At 37.6% G+C, this 12226-nt stretch overlaps 1 protein-coding gene across 1 annotated transcript in view; it reads left to right on the forward strand.

Moving 5' to 3' along the window:
• The window catches only part of LOC132483448 (bifunctional heparan sulfate N-deacetylase/N-sulfotransferase 3), a 153133-nt gene that overhangs the window by 127030 nt on the left and 13877 nt on the right, over positions 1-12226 (forward strand). Inside the window, exons 9-11 of the mRNA XM_060088733.1 lie at positions 4961-5135; positions 8584-8754; positions 10184-10293. Of these exons, the coding sequence (XP_059944716.1) occupies positions 4961-5135; positions 8584-8754; positions 10184-10293 (456 nt within the window). The remainder of the gene's footprint in view (positions 1-4960; positions 5136-8583; positions 8755-10183; positions 10294-12226) is intronic.

Below are 12226 nucleotides of genomic sequence, written 5' to 3' on the forward strand. Positions count from 1 at the left end.
AAACAAGATGGACTTAATTGATATTTATAGGACATTCCATCCAAAAACAACAGAATACACATTTTTCTCAACTGCTCATGGAACACTCTCCAGGATAGATCATATCTTGGGTCACAAATCAAGCCTTGGTAAATTTAAGAAAATTGAAATTGTATCAAGTATCTTTTCCGACCACAATGCTATGAGACTAGATATCAATTACAGGAAAAGAGCTGTAAAAACTACAAACACATGGAGGCTAAACAATACACTACTTAATAACAAAGTGATCACTGAAGAAATCAAAGAGGAAATTAAAAAATACCTAGAAACAAATGACAATGGAGACACGACGACCCAAAACCTATGGGATGCAGCAAAAGCAGTTCTAAGAGGGAAGTTTATAGCAATACAATCCCACCTTAAGAAACAGGAAACATCTCGAATAAACAACCTAACCTTGCACCTAAAGCAATTAGAGAAAGAAGAACAAAAACATCCCAAAGTTAGCAGAAGGAAAGAAATCATAAAAATCAGATCAGAAATAAATAAAAAAGAAATGAAGGAAATGATAGCAAAGATCAATAAAACTAAAAGCTGGTTCTTTGAGAAGATAAACAAAATTGATAAACCATTAGCCAGACTCATCAAGAAAAAAAGGGAGAAGACTCAAATCAATAGAATTAGAAATGAAAAAGGAGAAGTAACAACTGACACTGCAGAAATACAAAAGATCATGAGAGATTACTACAAGCAACTCTATGCCAATAAAATGGACAACCTGGAAGAAATGGACCAATTCTTAGAAATGCACAACCTGCCAAGACTGAATCAGGAAGAAATCGAAAATATGAACAGACCAATCACAAGCACTGAAATTGAAACTGTGATAAAAAATCTTCCAACAAACAAAAGCCCAGGACCAGATGGCTTCACAGGTGAATTCTATCAAGCATTTAGAGAAGAGCTAACACCTATCCTTCTCAAACTCTTCCAAAATATAGCAGAGGGGGGAACACTCCCAAACTCATTCAACGAGGCCACCATCACCCTGATACCAAAACCAGACAAGATGTCACAAAGAAAGAAAACTACAGGCCAATATCACTGATGAACATAGATGCAAAAATCCTCAACAAAATACTAGCAAACAGAATCCAACAGCACATTAAAAGGATCATACACCATGATCAAGTGGGGTTTATTCCAGGAATGCAAGGATTCTTCAATATACACAAATCAATCAACGTGATACACCATATTAACAAATTGAAGGAGAAAAACCATATGATCATCTCAATAGATGCAGAGAAAGCTTTCGACAAAATTCAACACCCATTTATGATAAAAACCCTCCAGAAAGTAGGCATAGAGGGAACTTTCCTCAACATAATAAAGGCCATATATGACAAACCCACAGCCAACATCGTCCTCAATGGTGAAAAACTGAAACCATTTCCACTAAGATCAGGAACAAGACAAGGTTGCCCACTATCACCACTCTTATTCAACATAGTTTTGGAAGTTTTAGCCACAGCAATCAGAGAAGAAAAGGAAATAAAAGGAATCCAAATCGGAAAAGAAGAAGTAAAGCTGTCACTGTTTGCAGATGACATGATACTATACATAGAGAATCCTAAAGATGCTACCGGAAAAATAATAGAGCTAATCAATGAATTTGGTAAAGTTGCAGGATACAAAATTAATGCACAGAAATCTCTGGCATTCCTATATACTAATGATGAAAAATCTGAAAGTTAAATCAAGGAAACACTCCCACTTAGCATTGCAACAAAAAGAATAAAATATCTAGGAATAAACCTACCTAAGGAGACAAAAGACCTGTATGCAGAAAATTATAAGACACTGATGAAAGAAATTAAAGATGATACAAATAGATGGAGAGATGTACCATGTTCTTGGATTGGAAGAATCAACATTGTGAAAATGACTCTACTACCCAAAGTAATCTACAGATTCAATGCAATCCCTATCAAACTACCAATGGCATTTTTCACAGAACTAGAGCAAAAAATTTCACAATTTGTATGGAAACACAAAAGACCCCGAATAGCCAAAGCAATCTTGAGAACGAAAAATGGAGCTGGAGGAATCAGGCTCCATGACTTCAGACTATACTACAAAGCTACAGTAATCAAGACAGTATGGTACTGGCACAAAAACAGAAAGATAGATCAATGGAACAGGATAGAAAGCCCAGAGATAAACCCACGCACATATGGTCACCTTATCTTTGATAAAGGAGGCAGGAATGTACAGTGGAGAAAGGACAGTCTCTTCAATAAGTGGTGCTGGGAAAACTGGACAGGGACATGTAAAAGTATGAGATTAGATCACTCCCTAACACCATGCACAAAAATAAGCTCAAAATGGATTAAAGACCTAAATGTAAGGCCAGACACTATCAAACTCTTAGAGGAAAACATAGGCAGAACACTCTATGACATAAATCACAGCAAGATCCTTTTTGACCCACCTCCTAGAGAAATGGAAATAAAGACAAAAATAAACACATGGGACCTAATGAAACTTCAAAGCTTTTGCACAGCAAAGGAAACCATAAACAAGACCAAAAGACAACCCTCAGAATGGGAGAAAATATTTGCAAATGAAGCAACTGTCAAAGGATTAATCTCCAAAATTTATAAGCAGCTCAGGCAGCTCAATAACAGAAAAACAAACAACCCAATCCAAAAATGGGCAGGAGACCTAAATAGACATTTCTCCACAGAAGATATACAGACTGCCAACAAACACATGAAAGGATGCTCAACATCTTTACTCATTAGAGAAATGCAAATCAAAACTACAATGAGATATCATCTCACACCAGTCAGAATGGCCATCATCAAAAAATCTAGAAACAATAAATGCTGGAGAGGGTGTGGAAAAAAGGGAACACTCTTGCACTGCTGGTGGGAATGTGAATTGGTACAGCCACTATGGAGAACGGTATGGAGGTTCCTTAAAAAACTACAAATAGAACTACCATATGACCCAGCAATCCCACTACTGGGCATATACCCTGAGAAAACCATAATTCAAAAAGAGACATGTACCAAAATGTTCATAGCAGCCCTATTTACAGTAGCCCGGAGATGGAAACAACCTAAGTGTCCATAATCGGATGAATGGATAAAGAAGATGTGGCACATATATACAATGGAATATTACTCAGCCATAAAAAGAAACGAAATTGAGCTATTTGTAATGAGGTGGATGGACCTAGAGTCTGTCATACAGAGTGAAGTAAGTCAGAAAGAGAAAGACAAATACTGTATGCTGACACATATATATGGAATTTAAGAAAAAAAATGTCATGAAGAACATAGGGGTAAGACAGGAATAAAGACACAGACCTACTTGAGAATGGACTTGAGGATATGGGGAGGGGGAAGGGTAAGCTGTGACAAAGTGAAAAAGCAGCATGGACATATATACACTACCAAACGTAAGGTAGATAGCTAGTGGGAAGCAGCCGCATAGCACAGGGAGATCAGCTCGGTGCTTTGTGACCGCCTGGAGGGGTGGGATAGGGAGGGTGGGAGGGAGAGAGAATAAATAAATAAATAAATAAATAAATAAATAAATAAATAAATAAATAAAAAGAAGAGAAATTTGAAGATATTAAAAAAAAAAAGTATCCTGAAATATGGCACTTTCTATAAATAGAGTGTACACCAGAACAGTTAACAGATCAAACTTTCCAGAAATGTTTATATGTCTTTACCCCTAAAAGAAAGGGATGCCAGAATGATATATCACCAACAAGGCAATTTCCAGAAAACATAAAAGGATTTCTTTACTGCCCTGAGTTTCAAAACATCACTTTGTTGCATCAGCCAAACTTTGTAATATGGTAACATCTGGAATCCTACTAGAAGCTTTATTGTGTGACTGAAAACAACACACTGCAAAAAGAAGTCGTCACATAAATGTTAATGATTCTTTTGTTCAGTAATTACTGAACTACCTTGTCTTGGTAACCCAAAGTCATAGTGGCTTATGAATTGAAGAAGGTGTGGGTGGAGTGTGTGGCTATTATCATAAAATGTAAGAAACCCTAGAAGTTAAATTTGCATGTTCTTTCTAAAAAGGCCCCTTTTCCTTTAAAGATGTTCCTTGGTACTTTAGAAATACCTACTATCATACGCTGAATTCATTTATATTTGACATTTTGTACAAATGGAATGTTATACAAAACCCATTATGTCCTACCTTTCTGTGCTTGAGGCTACAGGTATTCCTGTGCTCACTCTGCTGGTGATTTGAATTCTCACCACACTTAAGGATACAGGACCTGACCTTGGAAAATTTGATAGTATTTTATATCTGAAAATATACACATACTTTTTAAACTTCTATAATTTTTCTAAAGAATATAAATGGCTCTATATGGGAAAAAATTAAGGAAATGGGCAGTGTTTATATCAGATCTGTTCTGCCCTTTGATACTTTATAGTTGAATATAATAGCAGCACAATACATTAGTGGGAATGAAATTATTTTTTCTTGTGACAAAGTAAAAACTGTTTTGTCTAAGATTTTTCAAAATGCCTTTGAACTGAACACATCATTTGTTTCGATCAAATTTTCTTCTTGGTTGAGCACTCACATTTTTCTCTGTAAAATATTTCTGCATTTAGATATATTTTATACAGTTAGGTTGATTATTATTGCCATTTGATCACTCTGTGTATACATTTTTATCTCCCATACCTTTTTTTCTTGATATTAAGTAGAACAAAAAGAAAATGTATTTAGAAAAGCATTTTCAAAATACATTATTAGTGTTCTATATATTTTTTCCTTGCCAACAGGCTTGTGGGACAAATGCCTTAAAGAAAAAGGCTTTTGTTTAGGAAACAAATGAATTTTGTTTGTGGGACATTTTTAACATCTTCAGTCACCAGGGTATGAGTATAAACCAGTCTTATTTTGAGAAATATTTCTTTTCTAGGTATATGGATTTCTTCCCAGTCCCATCTAATGTTACCACCGACTTTCTGTTTGAGAAGAGCGCCAATTACTTCCACTCAGAGGAAGCGCCTAAAAGAGCAGCTTCTCTGGTCCCCAAAGCCAAGATCATCACCATTCTCATTGACCCATCAGACCGAGCATATTCCTGGTACCAGGTAAGGAAAATACAGACAGAATCCAGCAAGCAGAAGAGGAGTATGGAGAAGGGAGGGTGGTTTTCAGCAATAGCCACCACCTCGGGTTTTAACAGAAGAGACTTGCTAGCTTTATATTTCAGGAAGGTAAATAAATTTTTCTTTGTTTCCATGGAGAAACATTCCCCTTAAGTTTTTCTTAATTTTGCATTCATTTAATTCATGTATATAATAAAATGTATTAATACAATGAAGAAATTAAAATAGAGCAAATAAAATAGTATATACTTGTATGTATTCTGCTTCTATATATCTGCATTTTAAAAGTAAAGTGTTACAACTTAAAATCATTATTTTCCACCTAATATGTGTATAATGCTGCTATTATTATCTCAATTTTACAGATAAGGAATATAACTGATTCCCCAAAGCAAAAATCACAGGTCTTTTTTTTCTGTAAAGGGCCAGAGAGTAAATATTTCAGGCTTTGCAGGCCATATGGTTACAACTCTGCCATTGTATTGCAAAAGCAGCCATAGGGCCTCCCTGGTGGCGCAGTGGTTGAGAGTCCGCCTGCCGATGCAGGGGATACGGGTTCGTGCCCCGGTCTGGGAGGATCCCATATGCCGCGGAGCGGCTGGGCCCGTGGGCCATGGCCGCTGGGCCTGCGCATCCGGAGCCTGCACATCCGGAGCCTGTGCTCCGCAACGGGGGAGGCCACAGCAGTGAGAGGCCCGCATACCACAAAAAAAAAAAAAAAAAAAAAAGCAGCCATAGACAATATGGAATTTAATGAGCCTAGCTGTGTTCCAATAAAACTTTATTTACAAAAACAAGCAACAGCAAACTTTAGCCATAGATTGATGACCCTGACTCTAAAAGAGCTTAAATAACTGCTGTACTGAAGAAATAACTTAGTAGCAAAACTAAATATAAGAATGAATTCTTCATCCTTGAAAGCCCAGCCAGTGTTCGCTGTTCTAAGCCTCTTTCTCATACACTCCAGGGTTGCCATTATGCTTCTGCTGTTGGTTAGAACCTAGCACAGAAACGATCACTTTGAAATAATTTAACAGACTCTAATAATAAAACTTACACATCAAATACATGTTTACTTTAATAAATACTAAAAATAATAGGAAAAAACTGCCCCAGTGATATTTTATTAATCATCAAGTGGAAAAAGTTCAATAAAAAGCAGTCAAAATTAAATATAAGAGCATAACAAAATTAATAGAGTCAGTGTGTTTAGTCTCTAGTATCCTTAGTTATCATTCCTCGGTTTTGTAATTTAAACACCACTTTTCTAATGTTCATGTGTTCATCCATTCACTAAATTATTTTAATGACTACCAGTACAAAGTACTGTTCTAAGTATGTTCTACAGGTAAATTTAACAAATGTGGATGCTACACTTGAGACCACTTTCAGTCTAATTGGAGAAATATGTGTAAATAACCAGTGTATAAATCAGAAAGTGTTAAGTGACAGGTAGACTCCTACAGAGTGATAAAGCCCATCTGATAAAGACAACCAGGAACAACAAGTTAGGTATATTAATTGGCTGCAGCAGAGGAGCCTGAACACTGGAAGAACTATTTGGGCACTTCCCTAAAGAAGGGAAGGATTTGTAAGGGGAGAAATTTAGGTAAAATTAACATGAAGTGTTTGATAGATGCACGAAGGGCTGTGTGTAAGCTGGTTATCAGTAGGTCAGGGCTGAAAAGCAGACTAACGGTCCAATTTCCTTGGAAACTATAAAGTTAGGATAAATGTGGAATGTTACATCCAAAAATCACTTACCTGAAACTCTGCACCTAGGTTGGAAATAAGGCTTCTTTGTATTAAAGTGACCCACATAGCTCGGATCCTCCAGGCAAGACTGGATGTTTCATTCTCACTGACTTCAAACATCTAAATTCCTGACGGGCTTCCCTGGTGGCGCAGTGGTTAAGAGTCCGCCTGCCGATGCAGGGGACACGGGTTCGTGCCCCGATCCCGGAAGATCCCACATGCCGCGGAGCGGCTGGGCCCGCGAGCCATGGCCGCGGAGCCTGTGTGTCCGGAGCCTGTGCTCCGCAACGGGAGAGGCCACAGCAGTGAGAGGCCCGCGTACAGAAAAAATAAATAAATTAATTAAATTCCTGACAATCTATGATATTAGAGAATAAAGTTTCTCAGCATGGGGTCTTTTTTAACAAAAGCAGTTTTTCCATGTTCACAAAAGGAAGCACGGATTGTCAGGAAAGGTTTCGTGGCTGGGACAGACTGGAGGAAGGTCATGGGATCTTAGACAGGCATATTGATAATGATCTGCGTGATAGGGAATGAGACATCCTGGAAAGCTGGAATCCACAACTCCACACGAATCAGTCATGCCCAACTCCTACAGCCATCTTTTAAATCAAAAATACAGCAAATTGCAAACTGACTGATTTGATATTGCGCCTTTTACCTTTTCCACTAGGTATCTAGAGAAAAAAGAAATAAGCCTTAATTGACTCAACAAGAAACAAGAAAATTGGAGCTTGGCAACCACTTAGCCCCTGAAAAATTGAGAATTTGCTGAAAAAGGAAGTTTCAAGGCTGCAAGCTAACAAAACATCCTAAATATTACAAATAAATCGCACCACGGTGGCAAAATGCAGGGCTTAACAAAGTCTAGTGGAGTTTGTAGTATAGTAATTTAAATCTCAATTGCAGCAAATTTGCTATTCAACTAGATGTGGTAAACATCCACAAACCCACCACTAAGCCTGAATATTTTTTGGTCAATTTAGGGGAAAGGTGATTTCCTCAAACCCCTGGGCGTGAGCCTGAGCCATTATGAAACGCTTTCCTATTTGGATTGCTGCTTTCTGCATTTTCCGTACAATAAGCGATTCTGATTCGTCACAAAGGTTACCATTAGGTAAAATAATCTTGGCTCTGAGATGCTAGGTAGTATATTATAAAAGCTGTGGGTTTCAGATAATGCACGTCAGCGTTTTCAGTAATTTCTCCATTTAAATAGCCGATAGGGCTTTTCTAATCTAAAACTGCATTACTAGATGGAGCAAAACTACGTGGCAGAACTAGTAGAGCGCTTTGTGCATTATGGATATTCACTGGACATGATAAATGGTTTCTTATGGGCTGAAAAGGGGGCATTAAGGCAACTTTCAAAAGTTTACTTTCAGAATAATATGTATACACTAAGGAAACGACTCAGAAAAACTGGTTAAGGAATCCTATCAAGAAGAATTCTACCTCTACCAATTAATTCTCAAATATATACTCTCATCAATGTCATAACTTTTAATCCTGATGCTCCAAGCAAACATTTTCATCCTTTATTAATTGCAAAACAAATAACTCTCCAGCAGTGAGGCACTCCTTCCTTTAGCTTTGAGACTTGTCACAGAGATTGATTTTTAATTATTTATGCCTATGATTCAAGTCGGTTTAATCATCCACCTTTTCATCATAGCATCAGCGATCACATGAAGACCCCGCAGCTCTGAAGTTTAGCTTCTACGAAGTGATCTCAGCTGGGCCCCGTGCATCCTCTGAACTTAGAGCCTTGCAGAAGAGATGTTTGGTCCCAGGCTGGTATGCCAGCCACATCGAGAGATGGCTTATTTATTTCCCTCCCTTTCAGGTACTGAGCAATAAGAATCTACATCATGTTACAATCTCATTAAGTTTACAGCTCTGGTTTGGTTTTCTTTTGCTGGTTCCTCTAGGCTAGTGACTTTGCCTCTAGGCTAGAGGAGATTTTTACTCATTAAAACATTACTAGCCTTTACTCTTTAGTTGTAAGTGAGACTCTGGCAAACAGTAATAGGCAGAGGTAGAAAAACTATCTACTCTTCTTTCTAGAAGTATTTCAGGATAATTCTCCCTGCCCTATTTTCTAGTGCATACCCTTCCTGATTGTAAAGAGCATCAGAAGCTTGATACTACTGATTCTTATTCTGAGAATAAAGCTTGAGAACCTCTTAACCAAACAAGGCAAATATTGTTTTGCTTAATTAAGTGCCGTTATTTCCCTTTGAACCACCTTGCTGCATTTTTCACAAGTCCTATGTTTTCCTTGGCTTCCTTGCTTCTCTCTTTTGCCTAGCATTAGCCTAGATTACAAAATCAGCCCCTACTGGATTGCATAAAGCAGTCTTGTCACATCAGACACAGTATATGCCTGTGTGTCTAGAAACATGCTAGCCATAATATACCATATATGCAACCATATATGGCTATTTAAATTTTTATTAAAATTATATAAAATTAAAAATTAAGTTTCTCAATCACATTAGCCACATTTCAAATGTTCAATAGCCACCAGTTAGATACTACAGCCGTTGAACGTGTCCATCAACAGAGAAAGTTCTAATGAACGATGCTGGTAGAGACTAAATAGAAATATTGGAGAAGAGGTGTGAGCAAGAGCTGCTTTCCAGGCTTTATGGCCCTTCATCATGGCCTCCTGTCATTTTATCTTGCTGGGACCACCCCCTTCCCTCACCAGAGTAACAAGCAAATTCTTGCCTTTAGTCTGTTGAGGAACTTCTGTTTCCTTTCAGGCTTTCCGGCAGTCTTATCTTTTTCTCCAAATGGATTATCAAAATATTTCTTAAAACATTACAGTGCTACTCCTTTGACTGGAATCATGGAGAATGGCCATGTCCTCTGTCTCACTGTACCTGATCTGGTCACTTTTCTTCTTCCTGCAATGCTCCTTCCCACCTTGAATCATGGAATCATTGTTTTATCTGTTTTTAAACTTGGTTTCCATTTGTGATTTTGTAGTCACATTTCTTAAGCTCTCTTGTTACCCTCAAATGGCTTTTTTGTTTTCATAGTGTTTGCAGGACTTCTCGGACTACAAAACGTGAGCACATTTAATTAGTGTGATTTATTTTTTGTTCCAGGTCATTAATGAGGATGGCCTGGTTAAGTCTTAACAGCAATGCACACAAGTCCCCTCAGTCTCTCATTGAATAAATTCAGAGTGCAGAATTTTTAAATTATGCAGTTACATGTCTTTTTTCAATGTGCATTGTTTTTTTTTTATTTCCTTGTTAATTTAGTTGCTAATTATTGATGGGCAACAGCTAAGAACTGATCCTGCTACAGTGATGGATGAAGTACAGAAGTTTCTAGGAGTCTCTCCTCATTATAATTACTCAGAAGCTTTAACGTAAGTTTATATTCTAATTAATTTATTGAAGTTTCAGCAGAGAACTGATTTTAAAGAAATTGTAGTTTGGTGACACAGCTGTCAAGTTAGCTGTTCCTTACACACTGATTATTTTCCAGTTGATATTAACCACTTGAGAAAGAACATTTCAACAGTTTGGAAAGAAATGTCCAAAATCCTCTATTGATTTCTAACTAGGAAAGATTTCCCCTGGAAGGAAAAGAGAGGAACAAAACAGTTGCAAATCTTAATAGCAACAACTAACCTTAAAAGAGGCTACTTTAAGTTGGTAAGCACTGAGCCTATATAACAGACAATAGTGAGACCTCTTGGAAGTATTAAAAAGAATTCTTGAACTAGGTGATTTATGAACTGCTCTCTCTTCTGTGTAATTTTCAAAAACCAATGTCATACAGCAAGAAATAGCCCAATAGACGACTGAACAGGCAGAGAGAAAGGTGCTATTATTACTTCTACACTTAATTCCATTTTTTGCTAGTCTTTACCCACTGTATGACTGACCCTGCCACCTCTTCTTCAGAGGCCTCAGCAGTTACAGCTCTGGTTTGGTTTTCTTTTGCTGGTTCCCACTGATTTTCTTAGATAGTCAACTCCATCAGGGTGGGGGCCAGGGTGAGGCAAGAGAAGCACTAGAATTTAAGGAGGCACTCACCCTCAGGACCCCACAAATACCCGAGAGTGAGCGGCTCCTAAAATTTTTCAGCCAAGGTGCCTCTCTTGCCTCACCTTAATCCTGACTCTGGGGTTCATTTAGCATTTTAAATAAGACCTCCATCTGACTTTGTCCATTTATAATGGTTGGCAATCCTATGTCTCAAGGTTGTGTTTGTTCCTATTTCACATGCAACTGGAACAAGCAACTGGGAGATCCTGAGCTGGATGAACTGTGGACTTGGCTCTCACTGTAATATATATATTTAATTTTAGGGTCATAGACTGAGCCTTAAAAAAACCTATTAAGACTGCAGTGTGTAATTCTTCCATTGTATCTCTCAGTATAAAACTCAGTTCTGTAGATCAGCTGATTTTCTCTTTTCATTGTACTCCTTATGCTATAGCAGTTTAGAAAGTGAGAGACAAGATTCCTTTACCTTTCACTGTCCCTTACAGAAAAAGGTTTGCAGAAAACCATCAAATACTGCGTACATCTTGCATAAATCATATGTAGAGACACATGTAAGAGATATGTTGATCTAGAGGACAAAGGAGTAGGTGGAACTCGAGAGTTTTGCGCTTCCTTCCTGAGAGTCATTTACTTTGTTGTTACTATTAACCTTCTAACCTCTCTGTTTTCTATAGTGTGAATCCTATCAGAGATTTGGAGAGCTTAGTTAAAGTACCAACACAGACACAAGCCTTAGGTATTTAACTTTCAGCTTGACCTTAAAGAAAGCTGAGTGAATTCAGCTTTAGTTAGAAATTAGAGTCCACTTTCTGCTTTATATCCTTTTAAGTATCTCTTAGAAAAGAAAGTTTTTATTTTCTAAACAGTTTTCTATTTCAAGTTGGCTTATCTTTGGGTCTTTTTTATAGAGTATATAGCAAAGTACTGTATTTCAGAAAGAAGTGGAGTACTCATATAAAAACATAATCTCTTTTTCTTATGGAATGGTCCTTGACCTGCATGCTGTGTATCTGTCCCCTGAGCATCCAGCTCAGCAGCAAGCTTTTTATTCACCTCCAAGGGTAAAGGGAGTGTAAACTTAAGAGAAGTAATATCAAAGCAACGTACTGTATACAAAGGACTATGGGTCACTTTGCACCTGGGATGTATCTGGCTAAAATTACCCCTTATATGATTCTGTAACCTTATTGGGGGCTCAGTGGGTGAAGTAGCAAGATAAGATGTGTGTAGTCTCTGAAACCACAGTTTCTGGTCCAGCAGGGCTGCCTACTCACCCTGCTGATACAT

Source organism: Mesoplodon densirostris, chromosome 1 (genome assembly GCF_025265405.1).
Source record: "Mesoplodon densirostris isolate mMesDen1 chromosome 1, mMesDen1 primary haplotype, whole genome shotgun sequence".
NCBI classification, from domain to species: Eukaryota; Metazoa; Chordata; class Mammalia; order Artiodactyla; family Ziphiidae; genus Mesoplodon; species Mesoplodon densirostris.